Here is a 22,591-nt window from a genome sequence, read left to right as displayed (position 1 = left end):
GGCAAGAAATCAAACTAAAGTAGATACAACTAAGAACGGATATGGTAAGTCAGAAAGAAAAAAATTTCTTGTATTAATGCATATATATAGAATCTAGAAAAATGGTACTAGTGAATCTATTTCCAGGGCAGGAATAGAGATGCAGATGGAGAAAACAGACTTGTTGACACAGCGAGGGGAGGGGGTAGGATAAATTGACATTCAAACACACACATTACCATGTGTAAAATAGATAGCTAGTGGGAAACTGCTGTGTAACACAGGCAGCTCAGCCCGCTGCCCAGTGATGACCTAGAAGGATGGGATAGAGGGGTGGGGGGTGGGAGGGAGGGGTTTTATATATACTTATGGCTGATTCACATTGTTGTATGGCAGAAACAAACACAACATTGTAAAGCAATTATCCTTCAATTAAAAATAAGTATTTTTACAAGGGATATGACGTTTTAGGAATGAGGGTACATAAATATGTACCATATTGTACAGACCTGGCAAAGAATACAGAGGTAAATCACAAAGATGGCCAAAAATTCTTCCCTTTCTAAATATGCCTTTAGGTAATCCCCTCTTACAGTGGGTCTGGGCTTGGTCATGTGAGTTGCTCTGACCAATGGGAAAACAGCAAAGGTGAAAAGAGACTCAAAACTGCTTGTGTTCCAGTGCTTCCACTTTCTTGCAGTTCTTGGAATCCTACAACTACCATGTGAAGAAGTCCATGAAAATCTGCTGGATGATAAGAGACACATGGCCCAGTTACTACTGTTTCCCAGCTAACAGCATTCTAGCTGTAAGAAATGTGAATGAGACAGTTTCAGATTATTCAACCACCAGTCAAATCCCTAGTTGACCTTGAACACATGAGCAAGTCCAGTGGAAATGAGTTGGGTTGGCCCAGACCAAAAGAGCCACCCAGCTGACTTACAGAATCTTCAGTTAAATAAATGGTTCTTATTTTAACCCACTAAGTTTTACAGTGATTTGTTACAAAGCAAAAGCTAGCAAATACAAGTCTAGATCATCAATACATTCTCTTTTTGGTATTTTGGCCATGCCACGTGGGATCTCAATTTCCTGACCAAGGATCAAACCCATGCACCCTGTAGTGAAGCGTGATGTCTTAATCATTGGATTGCCAGAGAAATCCCTATTCTCTTTTTTTTAATCATGGAGAAATAGTAGACTATCAAAATAATGAAAAATGTCCATATGCAAATTTTTTAAGATAAATCAACTAAACACTCTTATCAGAGAAGACAGTAGAAAAACAATGCTTACCTATATAGCAAATGCCTAATAGATATTTGTTGAGTCAAAATAAAATATAGCACACATATAAAAGAACAACAGGATCTGATAAGTTATTCAAAAGAGAGCATACGTCTTATATATGTGGTGAAAAAAAGTCTCCCTCTTCCCTCTGTAACACATGTATCTTAATGGAACATCTCATCCATGTGGCATCATACTTTTAAAAAAATGATCAGCAGAAACTGGGAGGACTCAGAAGTTTTTATAAGGGGAAGAAAAATGCTCAAAAAAGAATTGGGTAGTTTGACTAAAAACTTTATGTGTACAAATATGGAACAATTATAGCATGATGATGGTAGTTAGCACCATCATCATTTATAACTATCATGTATTAAATTACCTATATATGAGAAACTCTGTGCTAAATGCCTAACATTATTTTATTTACTCTTCAATACAACCCTTCAAGGTTTGTGATGTTAACCCAGTTTATAATAGGAAAACTAGGGCTTATGGAGGAAAAGCAACATATAAGGAGAAAAAACTCAGGTCTTACCAAAGAACCAGCAGCCGCTATTTCACATGCTTCAATATATATGAATTTCAGTTACCACAGTTAAATAACACCAGTTCCCTAATAATGCAGTTCGAGTTTCACATACCGTGGTATATTCAGTTCAGTCACTCAGTCGTGTTCGACTTTGCGACCCCATGGACTGCAGCACACCAGGCTTCCCTGTAGATCACCAACTCCCAGAACTGGCTCAAACTCACATCCACTGAGTCAGTGATGGCATCACTGGCATCACCATGGTATATTAACTGTGAGTAAATGCATAAAAGTACAAACTCCACTGCTAGCTCTTCAGTACACAATTGCTACATAATAAAAAGACATGCATCATTACTGACCAAACATGATTTGTTTCAAAGTCTATCAGAGAGACTTTCCTGGTGGTCCAGTAGCTAAGACTCCAGGCTCCCAATGCAGGGGGTCCAGGTTCAATCCCTGGTCAGGGAACTAGATCCCACATGCTACAACTAAGATTCTGGATGCCGCAATTAAAGATCCAGCATAGCCAAATTATATAAATAAATAAATAAATAAAAAGTCTGTATTGGTCACTGCAAATCTGTTATTCAGCTCATATACAAACAGCAAAGCAGCAGTTATGCTGCCTCCTTATCTTCCAGTGATAAAACCATATGGACAGTCTCAAAAGAGAACTGACCAACAAATATGAGTGCATCAAAGAAAGAAAAAACAACAACACTGCAGGTAAAACTGAAATCAAATATAAAGAAAGATATAGAAGAACAGCTGACTGTGGGGATGCTGACATGTCTACCATTTCAGGGATTCAGTCAGAAGAACTTAGGACAATGAACTTACGGACATAAATGAAGAAACTAATTGTGACAAAAAAGCTGAATATGTTCCAGAGAAAGTGATGCTGGCAAATATTGGAATTACAGGAATTTTCAAAGATATTTCACAAAACTGAAAGCACAAAGATTGAAACAGTAGAAGCTGATGCAAAATTACAAAGGAGTATGACAGTTTGCCAAGGCATATTGTCATTGACATTTGCTCATGCTGTATCATAAATTACATAATGAGAAGGCAGTAAGCACTGTTCAAATAACTCTGGGTAAGTTTTTAATAGAAAAATAAAACAAATCCTTAATGTTTTAAATCACAGGCACTGAATACTAGTTTTTAAATATTTTAATATTTAGTCTTTTCCTTTCCTTATATATTTATAATCTACAATAAGAGTTTTTAAAATTTTGATAAAAACTTGCAAAGGTCACAGAACAATCAAAACTGCTGCAATGATCACACTGAAAGATTTTTCAGCCTTCACAGTCATCTCTAAGGTACTGTGCTACCACGCAAAGCAATGAGTGCCTGTATGTGCTGTTTCCATTATACGAAGCTATCTCACTAAACATACAAAAGGTTTTAATGTGGTAGATTTGAAAGAAAGATTGCTTCTAGAACAGATTAAAAAGTAGACTAAAACTACTGAGGTCTTCAGCTAATGATTAAAAGAATTTCTAAACATCAAGTTTATGGTCTGTGACAACTGCATCCTTGGAAGTCTTCAAACACACACACACACAATTGTGCCTCCTAATTTTCTCATTGATTTAAACATTGAGGCTTAAAAAAAAGTGCATAGTTGCACTTCCCTAGTGGTCTGGTGGTTAGGAATCTGCCTGCCAATGCAGGGGACACAGGTTCAATCCCTGGTACAGGAAGATTCCACATGCCTCTGGGCAACTAAGCCTGTGCATCACAACTACTGAGCCCATGATCTAGAGCCTGTGCTCCTCAACAAGAGAAGCCACCACAATGAGGAGCCCATGCATCACAACAAAGACTAGCCCGACTTCCTGCAAATAGAAAAAGGCCTCACATAGCAACAAGAACCTGTGTAGCCAATAAATGAATAAATAAAAAAAAATTTTTAATATGTTTTTTTAAAGTGCACAGCAATGTTAGGGCTACAAGATAAACAACAAACTTTCAAGGAATTTTCAAGCTAATTTAAGACAGATACATTCAAGTGACAAGTCTATATAACAATAAAAACAATTAAGTGATGTTAGCAGGACTCAGTGAATGATACATTCACATAAGCTCATTGCGGTTTCCAGGAAAAAGTAAGAGTTGACAACCATAAAAAAGAATGAGGTCATGTCATCTGCAGCAACATGGCTGGGCCTAGAGATTATGATACTAAGTAAATTAAGTCAGACAGAGAAAATACAAGTATCATATGATATCACTTATATGTGGAATCTAAAAAAAAAAAAGACACAAATGAACTTATTTATAAAATAGAAATCAACTCATAGACATAAAAAACAAACTTATGGTTACTAAAAGGGATAGCAGGGGGAAGTGGGGGATAAATTAGGCGTTTCGGATTAACGTATACACACTACTATACACAAAAAGGATTTACTGTATACAGGGAACTATACTCAATATCTTGTAAAAACCTATAATGGAAAAATGGAAAAAGAATGAAAAAGAATACATGAATATATACATACACACTTGAAACACAGCATTGTAAATTAACAAACTCCCCCGGTTGGTGGGTGCCCAATATACTACTGGAGATTAGTGGAGAAATAACTCCAGAAAAAATGAAGAGACGGAGCCAAAGCAAAAACAACACCCAGTTGTGGATGTGACTGGTGATGGAAGTAAAGTCTGATGCTGTAAACAGCAATATTGCATAGGAACCTGGAATGTTAGGTCTATGAATCAAGGCAAATTGGAAGTGGTCTAACAGGAAATAGCAAGAGTGAACACCTATATTTTAGGAATGAGTGAACTAAAATGCACTGCAAGGGGTGAATTTAACGAAGATGACCATTATATCTACTACTGTGGGCAGGAATCCCTTAGAAGAAATGGAGTAGCCATCATAGTTGACAAAAGAGTCCGAAATACAGTACTTGGATGCGATCTCAAAAAATGACGGAATGATCTCTGTTTCCAAGGCAAACCATTCAATATCAGAGTAATCCAAGTCTATGCCTTGACCAGTAATGCTGAAGAAGCTGATGTTGAACGGTTCTATGAAGACCTACAAGACCTTTTAGAATTAACACCCAAAAAAGATGTCATTTTCATTATAGGGAACTGGAATGCAAAAATAAGAAGTCAAGAAATACCTGGAGTAACAGGCAAATTTTGCCTTGGAGTACAAAATCAAGCAGGGCAAAGGCTAATAAGAGTTTTGCCAAGAGAACATACTAGTCATAGCAAACACTCTCTTCCAACAACATAAGAGAAGACTCTACACATGGACATCACCAGATCGTCAATACCAAAATCAGACTGATTACATTCTTTGCAGCCAAAAATGGGAGTTCTATCCAGTCAGCAAAATCAAGACTGGGAGCTGACTGTGGCTCAGATCATGAACTCCTTATTGCCAAATTCAGACTTAAATTGAAAAAAAAGGGAAAACCACTAGACCATTTAGGTATGACATAAATCAAATCCCTTACGATTATACAGTGGAAGTGAGATTCAAGGGATTAGATCTGATAGGGTGCCTGAAGAACTGTGGACAGAGGCTCGTGACATTATACAGGAGGCAGGGATCAAGACCATCCCCAAGAAAAAGAAATGCAAAAAGGCAAAATGTTTGTCTGAGGAGGGCTTACAAATAGCTGTGAATAGAAGAAAAACGAAAGGCAAAGGAGAAAAGAAAAGATATACCCATTTGAATCCAGAGTTCCAAAGAATAGCAAGGAGAGATTAAAAAAAGCCTTTCTCAGCAATCAATGCAAAGAAATAGAGGAAAACAACAGAATGGGAAAGACTAGAGATCTCTTCAAGAAAATTAAAGATACCAAGGGAACATTTCATGCCAAGATAGGCACAATAAAGGACAGAAATGTTATGGACCTAACGGAAGCAGAAAATATTAAGAAGAGGTGGCAAGAATACACAGGAGAACTATACAAAAAAGAGCTTCACAACACAGATAATCACGATGGTGTGATCACCAACCTAGAGCCAGACATCCTGGAATGTGAAGTCAAGTGAGCCTTAGGAAGCATCACTACAAACAAAGCTAGTGGAGGCGATGGAATTCCAGTTGAGCTATTTCAAATCCTAAAAGATGATGCTATTGAGAGTGCTGCACTCAATATGCTAGGAAATTTGGAAAACTCAGCAGTGGCCACAGGACTGGGAAAGGTCAGTTTTCATTCCAATCCCAAAGAAAGGCAATGCTGAAGAATGCTCAAACTACCGCACAATTGCACTCATCTCACACGCTAGTAAGCTAAGCTAAGCTAAGCTAAGCTAAGCTAAGCTAAGTCACTTCAGTCGTGTCCAACTCTGTGTGACCCCATAGACGGCAGCCCACCAGGCTCCCCCATCCCTGGGATTCTCCAGGCAAGAACACTGGAGTGGGTTGCCATTTCCTTCTCCAGTGCATGAAAGTGAAAAGTGAAAGTGAAGTCGCTCAGTCGTGTCCAACTCCTAGCAACCCCATGGACTGCAGCCTACCAGGCTCTTCCATCCATGAGATTTTCCAGGCAAGAGTACTGGAGCGGGGTGCCACTGGGCTCAAAATTCTCCAAGCCAGGCTTCAGCAATACGTGAACCATAAAATTCCAGATGTTCAAGCTGGTTTTAGAAAAGGCAGAGGAACCAGAGATCAAACTGCCAACATCCACTGGATCATCGAAAAAGCAAGAGAGTTCCAGAAAAACATCTATTTCTGCTTCATTGACTATGCCAAAGCCTTTGACTGTGTGGATCACAATAAACTGTGGAAAATTTTGAAAGAGATGGGAATACCAGACCACCTGACCTGCCTCTTGAGAAACCTGTATGCAGGTCAGGAAGCAACAGTTAGAAGTGAACATGGAACAACAGACTGGTTCCAAATAGGAAAATGAGTCTATCAAGGCTATATATTGTCACCCTGCTTATTTAACTTATATGCAGAGTACATCATGAGAAACGCTGGGCTGGAGGAAGCGCAAGCTGGAATCAAGATTGCCAGGAGAAACATCAATAACCTCAGATATGCAGATGACACAACCCTTACGGTAGAAAGTGAAGAAGAACTAAAAAGCCTCTTGAGGAGAGTGAAAAAGTTGGCTTAAAACTCAACATTCAGAAAATGAAGATCATGGCATCTGGTCCCATCACTTCATAGCAAATAGATGGGGAAACAGTGGAAACAGTGACAGACTTAATTTTGGGGGGCTTCAAAATCACTACAGATGGTGACTGCAGCCATGAAATTAAAAGATGCATACTCCTTGGAAGAAAAGTTGTGACCAACCTAGACAGCATATTAAAAAGCATTACTTTGCCAACAAAGGTCCATCTAGTCAAAGCTATGGTTTTTCCAGTAGTCACGTATGGATGTGAGAGTTGGACTGTGAAGAAAGCTGAGCGCCGAAGAATTGATGCTTTTGAACTGTGGTGTTGGAGAAGACTCTTGAGAGTCCCTTGGACTGCAAGGAGATCCAACTAGTCCATCCTAAAGAAAATCAGTCCTAAATATTCATTGGAAGGACTGATGCTGCAGCTGAAACTCCAATACTTTGGCCACCTGATGTGAAGAGCTGACTCATTTGAAAAGACCCTGATGCTGGGAAAGACTGAAGGCAGAAGAGGATGACAGAGGATGAGATGGCTGGATGGCAACACCGACTCAATGGACATGAGTTTGAGTAAACTCTGCAAGTTGGTGACAGACAGGGAAGGTTGCAAAGAGTCAGACACAACTGAGCAACTGAACTGAACTGAATTTTTTAAAATAAGAGTTGAGTTGGACCTATTCTATGTAGCCCAATTGGCTTCCTTGGTGGCTCAGCTGGTAAAGAATCTGTCTGCAGTGTGGGAGACCTGGGTTCGATCCCTGGATTGGGAAGATCCCCTGGAGAAGGAACCAGCTACTCACTCCAGTATTCTGGCCTGGAGAATTCCATACAGTCCATGGGGTCACAAAAAGTCAGACACGACTGAGCAACTTTCACTTATGTACCCCAAAAATAGTAGGTTGCTTCAGTCTAGTCCCACTCTTTGAGTTCCCATGGCAGCAGGGACAAAAACCCCAGGCATAAAGCTTGGCATAAACAAAAAGAAAAGGGAAATGAGTGGATCAACAAGAGCAGGTCTGTCAGCAGAATAGCAAGAAATAAATGGGGAAATGTGACCACTGAAAGCACTGGAGAGTAATGAGAAGCAGGTGGATCCTGGAGGAAGAAAGTTGTGAAATGAGTTTCCATTTTCAGGGTGCAGAGATGAAGTGCTGATTGCAGGTGAGCAGGACAAGAGTGCTGTCTCTCTGGCCTGTGGAATTAAACCACTGAAGCACAAAAAAGTCATAGTCTTTAGCCAAGGAAGAAGGGGATCTCAGAAGGAAAAGAGGCAGAAAAGGGATACACAAATTCTGCCTTCCAACATCTCTGAATAACCCATGGGTTAACATGTATGAAGCAAATTCAAAGCAATTCAACTAAAGACAATATCTGTATTGAAGCTGAAGCTTCAGTTCAAGAAATCAAGTATGTAGTTGGACGGAGGAGCCTGGTGGGCTGCAGTCCATGGGGTCGCTAAGAGTCGGACACGACTGAGCGACTTCACTTTCACTTTTCACTTCCATGCATTGGAGAAGGAAATGGCAACCCACTCCAGTGTTCTTGCCTGGAGAATCCCAGGGATGGGGGAGCCTGGTGGGCTGCCATCTATGGGGTCTCACAGAATCGGACACAACTGAAGCAACTTAGCAGTAGCAGCAGTTTTATTCTAAACAAGAAAATTACTAGCCAAACAACATCATCAACAACCACTGAAAACAATGGCAAACTTACAAGAAAAAAAAAATCAACTCAAAAAGATTTCAAATAAACCAATAAATAGCAGGAAAAGAGTAACAAAGACAAAAACAGAAGACAGAAATAAAATGGTAGGTAAAGGCAAAATCAATAGCATTGATGATCACATTAAATGCTATTGGACAAAGATCAACTTAAGAGACAAAGACTACCAAAACTGACTTAAAAAGCAAGACACAATTATATGCTATTCAAAAGAGATGAAGTTTGAGTGTAAAAGCCCAGAAAGATTGACAATTTATAAAGAGAAAAATATACATAAAGCAAAAAGTAAGCAGAAGACAGCTCTATTAATATCAAACAAAATAGATTTTTATAGAGTGGCTATATTAATATCAAACAAAATAGATTTTAGGACCAAAATTAGTATACCAGAAATAAAGAAAAACCTTGCATAATAATAAAAGGATCAATTCCTCAAGAAGACATAATATTAATAAAAGTATTTATATTAATAACAGAGCTTCAAAACACATGAAGCAAAATTTGACAATACTAAAGAGGAAAATCTCCAATTCCAAAATCTTAATTGGAGATTTTAACTTTATTCCAACAATTGATGGAATAACTAGACCTAAATAAGTCAGCAAAGAGAAAGAAGATATGAACAACACTATCAAAGGCAACCCACTCCAGTATTCTCGCCTGGAGAATCCCATGGAGGGAGGAGCCTGGTAGCCTACAGTCCATGGGGTCACAAAGAGTCGGACATGACTGAGCGACTTCACCTCACTTCACATCAACTACCTTGACCTAGTTGATACCCATAGAGCTATACCTCACTACTGCAAAATACTCATTCTTTTCAATTGCTCACAGTAGGTTCACCAAGATAAATCATATGCTGGCCATGAAACAAGCCTCAGTAAACTAAAAAGCAATAATATCATTCCAAGTATGTCCTTTAATAACAATGGGAATAGATTAGATATCAATAATAAGATAACTTAAAAAAACCCAAATATTAGGAACTTAAGTACAAACTTCATTAAATAACTCATGGATCAAAGAAGTAACCATAAGGAGGATTAGAAAACATTCTTAACACTAGCATTATAATGAAAACATGTCAAAATTTGTGGGATACAGCAAAAGCAGTGATTGGAGAGAACAATTTAGGTTTAAATGATTATATTAAAAAAGAAGAAAGATTTATGATCAATAGCCTAGGTCTTCCCTGGAGTGCAGTGGGACACTGCACCTTCAGTGCAGGGGACACAGGTTCCATCCCTGGTCTGGGAAGACTCCACATATTACTGAGCAACTAAGCCCGTGTACCACAACTACTGAGCCCATGCTCTAGAGCCCTCCTGCCACAACTACAAAAGTCTGCACACCTTAAAGCTCACACACCTCAACTACTGAGCCTGTGTGCTACAACTACTGAAGCCCACGTGCCTAGAGCCTGTGCTCCACAAGAGAAACCACCACAATGAAGCCCGCGCACCACAACTAGAGAGCAGCCCCCACTCGCCCCGACTAGAGAAAAGCCCGAGCCCAGGCAAAGCAACACACACCCAGCACAGCCAAAAAGAAATACAGAAGAAATTTTTAAATAAAATCAATGGCCTAACCTCCCATTTTAGGAAATGAAAAAGACAGCAAATTAAATGAAAAATACTTAGAAAGAAGGAAATAATAAAGAGCAGAAATTGATGAAAGAGAAAATGTACAATACTGAAAATCAATAAACCTAATAACTGATTGAACAGAAAGATGAACAAAATTGATAAGTATCTAGGCAGACTAATGAAACAAAAGAGAAGATACAAATTAACAATAGTAGGAATGAAAGAAAAGACACCATTATAGATCCTACAGAAATGAAAACAATAATAAAAGAATTTTATTAACAATTCCATGCTGATAAATTTGCAACCTGGATTAAATGTAAAAATTAACTGAAAGAAACAAAATACCAAAACTAATCCAAGAAGAATTAGAAAATTTAAATAGCCTCATATCAAAGAAATTTAATCCATAATTAAAACCTTCCCACAAAGAAAAGTCACGGTAAAGACGGTCATTTCTACCAGACTCTAGAATAGACTGGTGAATTCTACCAAATACTTAAAGACAAAACATGCCTTTTTCTAGAAAACACAGGAAGAGGGAACACTTCAAAACTCATCATATGAGGCCAATATCATTCTGATACCAAAACCAGCAAAGACATCACGAGAAAAGAAAACACAAATCAATATTCCTCACAAACACAGATGCAAAAATCCTTGACAAAATTATAGCAAGTTGTACCTAACAATATATAAAAATGGTATATATGACAACAAAGTGGTATTTATCCCATGACTGCAAGGCTGGCTGACTTAACATTCCAAAGTAAGTGAGAAAAAATATCATTTCAACAGATGAAGAAAACATGTGACAAAATTCAACACTCAATCATAATAGAATTGAATGGAATATCCTCCACCTGATTAAGGGCATCATCATCAACAATACAGGGCTCAAGTGATCTTTTGCACTAAGATCAGGAATGAGTAGAGGAAATTTGCTCCCATCTTTTCTATTCATAATTGTACTGGATATCCTAACGGGTATAATGGAGCAAGAAAAAGAAATAAAAGGCAAAGGCCAAAAAAAAAGGAAGAAGTAAAACTGTCATTACCTGCAGACAATAAGATCATGCACAGAGAAAATCCAAAAAGCCCTGCTGCTGCTGCTGCTGCTAAGTCACCCAGTCGTGTCCGACTCTGTGCGACCCCATAGACTGCAGCCCACCAGGCTCCTACATCCCTGGGATTTTCCAGGCAAGAGTACTGGAGTGGGGTGCCATTGCCTTCTCCACCAAAAAGCCCTACTAGAACTTAAAAGAAAATTCAACAGGGTCACACAACACACTTTTTCCTATACAATAGCAATTAAAAATTGCTAAATGAAAAATTTTAAATACATTTGTAATAGCATCAAAAAACAAAATACTTAGAAATAAATTTAATAAAAGATGTGAAAGACCCGAACACTGAAAGTGACAGAAAGTTGCAAAGGGAAGTAAAATAAAAACTAAATAAACAGAGAGATATATACCATATTCATGGACTGGAATGTTAAGACAGCAATTCTCTCCAAATTACTCTAAGATTCAATGCAATCCCATTAGTTTCCTAGATTTTTTTAAGAAATTGATGTTGATTCTACACTTGTATAAAAATGCAAAGACAGAGAATAGCAAAAACCTAGAAAAAGAATAAAGTTAGAAGATTCACAGTATCTGATGTCAAGACTCACAAAACTATAGTAATCAAAACAGTATGATTTTGATAAGGATAAATAATAAATTAATAGAACAAAACAGTACAGTAATATCCTCACACTTTTACAGTCAAATGGTCTGTGAAAAAGGTGCTAAAGATAATTCAACGGTGAAAGCATAGTCTTTTCAACAAATGTGCCTGGAACATGGTTATCTATATGGAAAATAAATAAATAAACCTTGATCCTTACCTCATTCAGTCCCTAAAATTAACTTGAACTGAATCACAGACCTAAAGGTAAAACTACAAAAATTCTAGAGGAAAAGAAAAACTTTACAACTTTCAGTAAGACAAATATTTCTTAAACAAGACACAGAAAGAATGAATATATACACAAACCACAGCTAAGAGGCAGCTGGAGATAAAGGTATCATAATGGGATCGGGCTTGTTTTCTGGGGGGATCTCATAGTGTTTTCGTCCATACTTCTTTTGAAGCCCATATCACACCAACATATTTCTTTCAGACAAAATAAATGAGGATAAAAACTCTCCATCCAATCTCTGGAATCCTCGGATCTTAACATAAACTAACTTTTACAGAGAGAGAAAGAGAAATTGGAAGGTATGTTTTACCACATCAAACTAGACAACAATGACAGTTGGAGAAAGATTTCAGAATGGATTATAATGAAAAAGCCCATCAAAAAAGTCAAAAAGAAAAGGAATTGATAAAAATTTACCAGACATATCTTTACAAGGGAATAGAAATAAATCTTCTTTAATATAATGAGTATATTCCTAGAAAAGTATAAAAGCAAGTTTTTATCAAAGAAAACTTTTATGCAGTAGAAATGTCTTCATAAGTTAATTTTATTATGAATCATATTATATAGAAAGACCCTTTCATGACTTCAGTAACAAACCCTAATTTATATTTTACATGATTCTAAATCTTGTTGCTTAAAGCCAAATATGGAGTTTAAATATTAATGAAAATTGTAAATATACAATAAACTTATTTATCATAAGGGAAAAAAATCAGAAACTAAAATTGAGAGAAATTATCTTAAAAGTTGATCTCTCATCTATAATCATAAAAGTGCACCTTCCAGCCATTTTCTGCGCAAAAACCATAAGAAGTGGACATGAGAAAGTGGAAATGACATAGAAAAAGGGAAAAGAAAAAAGTTTGAAGCTATTCATAAATAATAAGAACACAAAATAAGTAGACCACCTAAAGAAGGAATGAAGACACTTGATCTGAAATTTAAGCGCTCTATATTTATTGGGCTTATTGTATCATCACAGGCTTTAAAAAAGAAAGAAAGAAAGAAAAAGAGAGGATACAGACCAAGGTTTGCTAGAATAACTTACTAATTTGAACATTCAATAAAAATGCACAATCACAGCTGTTATACACAAAACACCAAGTATGTACAAGTAACAAATTATCTCTAACTCTTAAATAACCTTACAAGATAGGTATTATCATTCCATTTATCTTAACCCCAGAGATGTTAAGAGACTTATCTAAAGCCATATTGTCATTAATAGAAGTGAAGGAATTTGAACCTAGGTCTGTCCTTTGAAAACAGCAATAGAACTCCCAAACAGTGTCATGTAACATTTTTTTAAAAAACAGATCTTGTTTCATTTACAGTGATTATAGTTGTAAAAGAAATCCTTTAGGGAATTACAGAATCCTAAACAACTTACAAGGTAGCAGCATTACTACAAATTCCACTGACTGAAGCTAAAAATACCTATACCAGAATTAAAGCAGAAAACAACATGACTATGACATATCACTAATAAGACAGTAAGAATCATTTTTAAATTTCTGGGAAATTTCCACTAACATTTGTTAGTCCAACAGAAAGCCAAAAATAGAATGAAATGGGTTTGTAGTTCAATTTTTAAAAAAATCTCAAACACTTTGATCACATCTTAAGAAAGCATTTCTAAAACTGGGTGTTAGAAGGTGAACAGGCACAATGAAAATAAAGTGTATACCAAATAAAGATAACAACTCAACCCTTAAACTATTCAAGGGAATACAGATAATTATACTGATTTATTAGGGAAAAAAAGCTTCTCTGATCAACTACCATTCTGAAAACAAGCAGTTGTTGATAGAGAATAAAATTATTTTAAATTGAAGAAACACAATAATAATACTCCATCTGAAATATCAGTGCAAAAAGAGATATCCAAAACCTAAATAACTAGAATGCATACTATCAAGAAGCTAAGCTGGAGTAAAAAAAAAAGTATATCTCAAATACAAAGGAAAAGAATTAGACACGGAAAACATACTTCCAAGGTATAAAAAAGGAAGGCATTCATAGTGTACCAGCTCAATGAAGCCAATTCCACATCTTGCTGAAGTACAGACTATTAAAATATTAATAACTGTACTCAGTCAATAAAATGTTACATTAAAATAAGAAAGCACAAAAAGTTCTGAGAAAGTAAAGGAAATTTCTACCTTTGGCCACTTGGGATTGAGAAGTCGAGCTTTGATTGCATCATCCAGTGCCTTGTCATACTGCTGGATTTTCATATAGGCTGCAGATCTATTGCTGTATAAGATACAGTTCTGAGGGTCAACAGCCAGGGCTTCATTGTAGAGAACAATAGCTGTGTGGAAATCTCCATCATGACAGGCCTGATTACTCTGACGAACTTTCTCAACAAATTCAGCTTTGCTCAGCACTGGTCCATCAGGACTTCTCCGGCCAATAGTCTTAGCACCAAAGAGAGGAATCTACAAACAAAGAAACTTTGTGAGATAAAGTTCAGTTAATCCAGAGAGGTTCCTTGTTGAAATTTCAAAAGAATATGAACATTCTTCATAGTCCGCTTTATATTACAGTTAACTTTTATGCCCAGAAAGACAACACACTTTCCAAGAAGCAGCAAACCTAGTACCTTAAATACATATGTATATATGCATGTGTTCTCATATACACACATATAGTTACAAAAACACATATTTATATACGCATATATTTTTTGTTTGAGAGAATGAATAAATGAATAAATGCAAAAAATAATCAGGCTTTTCCTTGGCAATTTAAAGTTATACTAAGAAAAAAACAAAATGCAAACCAATGCAGACAATATGATCTCAATTATGTTAAGATGGCTGCATTTAGGAAATTAACAAAAGGAACAAGATCAAAATATCAACTATGCTACAATATCTTTGGATACAAGATTATGAGTTATTTTCTTAAAATTTTCTTTTACCCCAATGTGATGCAATGAGCACATGTAAGTCTTAAATTTAAAAAAATAATAACCTTTTAAAAAATAAATTTTCATGTACCAAGGAATCTTTTAAGACTGGCAAATTTGGTAACTATAATTTGCCTACCACCATGGAATTTCAAAGACAAACATCAGGTTTTGGAGATCATCAAAATGAAAAAAAAATCTGCTGTAAATTGTATCTTGGCAATTTAAGCCCTGTCTCTGACGTTGATTTTTCCAAATCACTAAGTTTTCTATGACTTTATAGCAATGACCTTAAAACAAAAAGGAATAAATGAGTCAAATGTTATTCATTTTTAAAAAAGGAAAATTAGAAACTGCATTAGAATCCCAAGGATAGATGCTTAAGACGGCAGTATCAAGACAAACAGTTTGCAATTTCAAGTAGGCTTGCCCTAAATGAAATTAAAACAAAAAACTTAATTTCCTTCCTCACGTCTTCCTTTAAGACTCAGTCCAGTCCCTCCATTCAGAAGTGGACAGATCTAATAGGTAACAGATAACAACAGGTACAAAAGTAACAGACTCCTCACAGAGGTAGTTGCATTAGAAAAGAACAGATTCCACAGAGAGGAGGAAGAAGACAAACCCAATCTCCCACAGAGGCAATCAGATTTTTTCCTCTACTCATAGGGATATCATATCCTAGCTTTCTAGGACAATTTAAAATTTCCTAGAAATTTCAAATATCAGCGCCCAAATTATATCCCTCAAATTCCTCATGCTAATATAGAAGTAGCCAATAATGTATACTCTGGTTAGGGTTCTGTTTCTTTTTTTTTAATGATGATCATGAAACATATTGCTTGAAAGTGAATGGACTACGGAACATTGAGCAAATGAGCAGGATTTTCCTGAAGAGTCTTGATTAATTTTTTAATGATTTCAGCCACACCAAATTAATGGATTAATATAAGACATTTAACAATGTATTGCTATTGCTAAGTCACTTCAGTCATGTCCGACTCTGTGCGACCCCATAGACGGCAGCCCACCAGGCTCCCCCGTCCCTGGGATTCTCCAGGCAAGAACACTGGAGTGAGTTGCCATTTCCTTCTCCAATACATGAAAGCGAAAAGTGAAAGTGAAGTCGCTCAGTCATGTCCAACCCTCAGCGACCCCATGGACTGCAGCCTTCCAGGCTCCTCCATCCATGGGACTTTCCAGGCAAGAGTAATGGAGTGGGGTGCCATTGCCTTCTCCTTAACAATGTATAAGACATTTCATTTTGAGAAACAGTCATCATCATGACTCTACTTAAGGGCAGTGCTATCCATAAACTATAGAACAAATTTGACATTTGAAAATTCAGGGGTACAACATAAAAAGAGCAGTAACAGTAACAGAAGTAAAATTCGTTAGGTTCATATGTGGCCTAAAAGTGAAAAAGACATAATCCTACTATTACAGCATTCCTTGCTTCTCAGGGTTAATTTGGTTCTACTTCAAAATAGATAAGAATCAAATTAAGAAAAGAGTCTGCATTCTATTATCTCCATATACAGTAATACAAAGTAACATTTCCAAAACATGTTCCAAGGAACCCCTAGGTCCTCAGGAGACTGGGATAACAAAGTTAAATTACGTTTCTTCTTTAGTGGGAGACACTTCAACAGTCCATGGAGTCCTCCAGGCTAGAACACTGGAGTGGGTAGCCTTTCCCTTCTCCAGGGGATCTTTCCAACCCAGAGATCAAACCCAGGTCTCCCGCATTGCAGATGGATTCTTTACCAGCTAAGCCACAAGGGAAGCCCAAGAATACTGAAGTAGGTAGCCTGTCCCTTCTCCAGCAGATCTTCCAGACCCAGGAATGAAACTGGGGTCTCCTGCATTGCAGGCAGATTCTTTACCACCTGAGCTATCAGGGAAGCCTGCTAAGAGTTATTTCACACATTGTAAATCTGATAGAGGAGATAGCTACTATACATAACAAGATCAAAGTATCTTTTCGGTAGAGTACCTAGCTGGACGAGAAAATGCTCAAAACGCTGATGTAAACTATTAAATAATGCCTCTGAGAGCAAAGAAAAACATCATGAAAAAGTTAGTGCTAGTGCAGAAAGATTATAAATACTAGGGAACTCCAACACCATCGTCACCACCAAATGCCCACAAATGTAAGAGAAAAACACACTCTAGTAAGTGTCCACAGAAGCGTCAAAATATGCCTGAGTCTACTCAGCTGGTTACAATGTGGTCCTCAGGATGCTAAGAAATGGCAATTTTTGTGTATGATTTTTTAAAAGAGATATAATTTCCCTTGTCCTTTTCTATCTTCTCTGCAATTGATAAATTTGGCAATACAGAGAGATTTTTTTAAAAGGTTTGCATGTATTTCTCAGATTATATAGTACCTGGAATAAATGGCCATATTAAATTCATAGACTACTAGGGTGAATATACAGTACTACTCAAGAAGACCAAAAAAAAACCAAAGTTTTGAAATACCACTTAATTCTTCTGATATTCTTTCCTCACATATTTCATATAGGTATAGTTTATGAATGTCAACATCCATTAACGTTGATGTTTTCTTCTGACCCTCTGACAGACTCATCTTAAAAGGTCAGAAGTGTCAATAACATATGGATCAAATTGACTCAGACCTATTCAGCCACATACAATTACTTAACATAGCTCAAGTCCTGTTATAAATTTTGACTACTCAAATGATATAAAAAATGCTTATCATTTTTAAATATCTGCATGGAAAAAAATATTTTTAAAAAAGTAAAAAGATGAGTCACAAGTAAGTTAAAAAAAAAATCTATTTGTAATACATGATAAAAAGCTAATTTGCTTACTATATAGTGAAAGAAAAGTAAAAGTCGCTCAGTTGTGTCTGACTCTTTGCAACCCCATGGACTAGTCCATGGAATTCTCCAGGCCAGAATACTGGAGTGGGTTCTCCAGGCCAGAATACTGGAGTGGGTAGCCTTTCCCTTCTCCAAGGGATCTTCCCAACCCAGGAATCAAACCCAGGTCTTCCACATTGCAGGCATATTCTTTACCAGCTGAGCCACAAGGGAAGCCCTTACTATATAAAAATCTACAAATAAATTAGAAAAAAAAATCCAGTGGAAAAAGCAAAGAATATGCACAGGCAGATCAAGAGAAAGGAAATTCATATGGCTTTTAATCATATTTTTTGATGTGTGGCTTCAATTATTTTAAAAGAAAATCAAACCATGAAATATCACTTTTCACCTCTCCTACTAATGGGGAAAAAAAATACATTTTAATGGTAAGAGGATAAAGAAAAAGTCCCACCCATACATTGTTGGTGGAAGTGCAAGCTGGTGTAATCACAGAACAATTTAGGAATATCTAAAAAAAAAAAATGTAAAAGATATACACCCTTCAAATTCTAAAAGTTTTTCCTACTTCTAGTAAATTAGACTTCAGATACATTAACCTATGTAAACAAAGCTATATATACCAGGATATTCATAATAGCATCATTTGTATGAGCAGAGCTCTCAGGTGAACAGGTGCATTGTCAATGAGCAGTACTATTTTGAAAGGAATCTTCTTTTCTGAGCAATAGATTTCAACAGTGGGCTTAAAACAGTCACTAAACCATGTTGTCAACAGATGTACTGTCATCCAGGTAGATAGATTTAGCATAATTCCTAAGTACCCTAGGATTTCTTGAATAGTAAATAGCATTGGCTTCAACTTAAAGTGACTAGCTGCATTAGCCCTTAATAAGAGTCAGTCTGTCCTTTGAAGCTTCAAAGTCAGGCACTGACTTCTCCTCTGTAGCTATGAAAGTCCTAGATGGCATCTTCTTCCAATAGAAGGCTACATGGAAAATCTGTTGTCATTAATTACCTTAGTGAGGTCTTCTGGTTAACTGGCTTCTATGTCAGCACTTGCTGTCTCATATTCCACTTTCCTGTTATGGGAACAGCTTCTTTCCTTAAACCTCATAAACCAACCTCTACTAACTTCAGTTTTTTCCTCTGCAGCTTCCTTGCCTCTCAGCCTTCACAGAAGTAAAGAGAATTAGGGCCTTACTGCGGATTAGGCTTTGGCTTAAAGGAATGTTGTAGCTGGTTTGATCTATCCAGACCCCTACAACTTTCTCCATGTCAGTAATGAGGCTGTTTCACTTCCTTATCTTTGTGTGTTCATTACAGTAGCACTTTTCTCCCCCACAGGTTTAATAAATTTACCCCTTCAGTGCCTATTTGCAGTGCTCAGTATTCCTTTGAAATACCAGCCAGACTTAGCAGTGGCCAACAATAAAGTTTAGACCTTCAAAGTTTAAAAGCTCAGGTCCTCTGAGCATTCTGTTACACTTGTCCAAAATTGGTGACTCTTTATAGGTGAAGAGCTTTAAATGTACCAGTGAAAAAAGTTTTCTCCCCTTCAAGGGGAAGAAAGAAAATCACTCCTCAAAACCCAGAAGATCTGTCTGTAGGAGCTTTCCTCCTGCCCCATCTCTTCAGGCTTGTTTTTTGCAGTGGAACAAGAGACCAAATCTAACTTGAGTTACAAGAAACAAGACAGTGATGGCTATAAAGGGAGTGACAGAAGCAGCAGATTCTCCTTTACCTCCCGCATCCAATATATGTTCCTCACAGAAAAACAAAAATAACAGGTCCACAAAAGACAACAGCTAGAATTATAAAAAATCCATTCATCCAATGATAGAGCAGTGTTAGTCACTCAGCCGTGTCTGACTCTCTGTGACTCCATGGGCTGCAGACCGCCAGGCTCCTCTGTCCATGGGATTCTCAAGCAAGAATTCTGAAGTGGGTAGCCATTTCCTTCTCCAGGGGATCTTCCTGACCCAGAGACCACCTACATTGCAGTCAGGCCACATACAACATTTACCAATTAAGTCTGGCATCTTATATGGGTGCAATTAATTGTGCCCCAAAACAACCACAATACTAGCATCACAGATAACCATAACAAATATAATAAAATTTTTTTGAAATATTGTGAGGATTACCAAAATGTGACATAGAGATATGAAGTGAGCAAACAGTACTAGGGGGAAAAAAACGCCACCAATAAACTTGCTCAAAGCAAAGTTGCCACAAACCTTCCATTTGTAAAAAAAGAAAAAAAAAATGCAGCATCTGCAAAGTGCAATAAAGCGAAGCACAGGAAAATGAGGCATGCCAATATTTTAGCTTGCTCCTTGGAAGAAAAGCTATGACCAACCTAGACAGCATATTAAAAAGCAGAGGCATTACTTGGCCGAAAAAGGTCAAAGCTATGGTTTTTCCAGTAGTCATGTACGGATGTATGGACTATAAAGCTGAGCACCAAAGAATTGATGCTTTTGAACCTTGGTGTTGGAGAACACTCTTCAGAGTCCCGTGGACTGCAAGGAGATCTAACCAGTCCATTCTAAAGGAGATCAGTCCTGGGTGTTCTTTGGAAGGACTGATGTTGAAGCTGAAACTCCAATACTTTGGCCACCTGATGCTAAGAGCTGACTCACTGGAAAAGACCCTGATGCTGGGAAAGATTTAAGGGAGGAGGAGAAGGGGATGACAAGAGAATGAGATGGTTGGATGGCATCACCGACTCTATGGACATGAGTTTGGGGAAGCTCTGGGAGTTGATGATGGACAGGGAGGCCTGGCATGCTGTAATCCATGGGGTCACAAAGTCAGACATGACTGAGCGACTGAACTGAATATTTTAGCCAATGACAAAACTGCCAATATTTATATTAAAAGCAGATATGCTTTAGATAGCTTATGATTTTGAAATGTTGTGGGAGAAACATGGCTTTCTTACTTTTAGTGTAGATTAAACTTAAAATGGCCCCTATGTTCAGGAATTATTGGATGCAATACTTTTACCTGCCACTTTCAGTTCAGTTCAGTCGCTCAGTCGTGTCCGACTCTTTGTGACCCCATGAATCGCAGCACGCCAGGCCTCCCTGTCCATCACCAACTCCCGGAGTTCACCCAAACCCACATCCATCGAGTCGGTGATGCCATCCAGCCATCTCATCCTCCGTCGTCCCCTTTTCCTCCTGCCCTCAATCCTCCCAGCATCAGAGTCTTTTCCAGTGAGTCAACACTTCACATGAGGTGGCCAAAGTACTGGAGTTTCAGCTTTAGCATCAGTCCTTCCAAAGAACACCCAGGACTGATCTCCTTCAGAATGGACTGGTTGGATCTCCTTGCAGTCCAAGGGACTCTCAAGAGTCTTCCCCAACACCACAATTCAAAAGCATCCATTCTTCGGTGCTCAGCTTTCTTCACAGTCCAACTCTCACATCCATACATGACCACTGGAAAAACCATAGCCTTGACTAGACGGACCTTTGTTGGCAAAGTAATGTCTCTGCTTTTGAATATGCTATCTAGGTTGGTCATAACTTTCCTTCCAAGGAGTAAGCGTCTTTTAATTTCATGGCTGCAATCACCATCTGCAGTGATTTTGGGGCCCCAAAAAAAATAGTCTGACACTGTTTCCCCATCTATTTCCCATGAAGTGATGGGAATGGATGCCATGATCTTCATTTTTTGAATGTTGAGTTTTAAGACAGCTTTTTCACTCTCCTCTTTCACTTTCATCAAGAGGTTTTTTTCGTTCCTCTTCACTTTCTGCCATGAGGGTGGTGTCATCTGCATATCTGAGGTTATTGATATTTCTCCCGGCAATCTTGATTCCAGCTTGTGCTTCTTCCAGCCCACCATTTCTCATGATGTGCTCTGCATATAAGTTAAATAAGCAGGGTGACAATATACAGCCTTGACGGACTCCTTTCCCTATTTGGAACCAGTCTGTTGTTCCAGTCACTGTTCCAACAGTCCACTTCTAACTGTTGCTTCCTGACCTGCATATAGGTTTCTCAAGAGGCAGGTCAGGTGGTCTGGTATTCCCATCTCTTTCAGAATTTTCCACAGTTTATTGTGATCCACACAGTCAAAGGCTTTGGCATAGTCAATAAAGCAGAAATAGATGTTGTTCTGGAACTCTCTTGCTTTTTTGATGATCCAGCGGATGTTGGCAATTTGATCTCTGGTTCCTCTGCCTTTTCTAAAACCAGCTTAAACATCTGGAAGTTCACGGTTCATGTACTGCTGAAGCCTGGCTTGGAGAATTTTGAGCATTTACTTTACTAGCGTGTGAGATGAGTGCAATTGTTTGGTAGTTTGAGGATTCTTTGGCATTGCCTTTCTTTGGGATTGGAATGAAAACTGACCTTTTCCAGTCCTGTGGCCACTGCTGAGTTTTCCAAATTTGCTGGCATGTTGAATGCAGCACTTTCACAGCATCATCTTCCAGGATTTGAAATAGCTCACCTGGAATTCCATCACCTCCACTAGCTTTGTTTGTAGTGATGCTTTCTAAGGCCCACTTTACTTCCATTCCAGGATAGCTATTAAAATTCCAGGGCATTCTAAACTTGACTCTCTGGAAGCTAAGGGAAATCACCTTGCTGACATCTCTGCAAGGAATGCTACCGTTAAAGGA

The 22,591-nt window shown here is 37.7% G+C and overlaps 1 protein-coding gene across 1 annotated transcript in view; it reads right to left on the bottom strand.

Moving 5' to 3' along the window:
• TTC28 (tetratricopeptide repeat domain 28) overlaps positions 1 to 22,591 on the bottom strand; it is a 588,080-nt gene that overhangs the window by 554,201 nt on the left and 11,288 nt on the right. The window contains 1 exon segment of the mRNA XM_027566429.1: positions 14,349 to 14,627. Within this exon segment, the coding sequence (XP_027422230.1) occupies positions 14,349 to 14,627 (279 nt within the window).

The sequence above is a fragment of the Bos indicus x Bos taurus genome, chromosome 17 (genome assembly GCF_003369695.1).
Source record: "Bos indicus x Bos taurus breed Angus x Brahman F1 hybrid chromosome 17, Bos_hybrid_MaternalHap_v2.0, whole genome shotgun sequence".
NCBI classification, from domain to species: Eukaryota; Metazoa; Chordata; class Mammalia; order Artiodactyla; family Bovidae; genus Bos; species Bos indicus x Bos taurus.
Note: the sequence above shows the minus strand (reverse complement) of the source record. Positions and strands in the feature narration are given on the sequence as shown.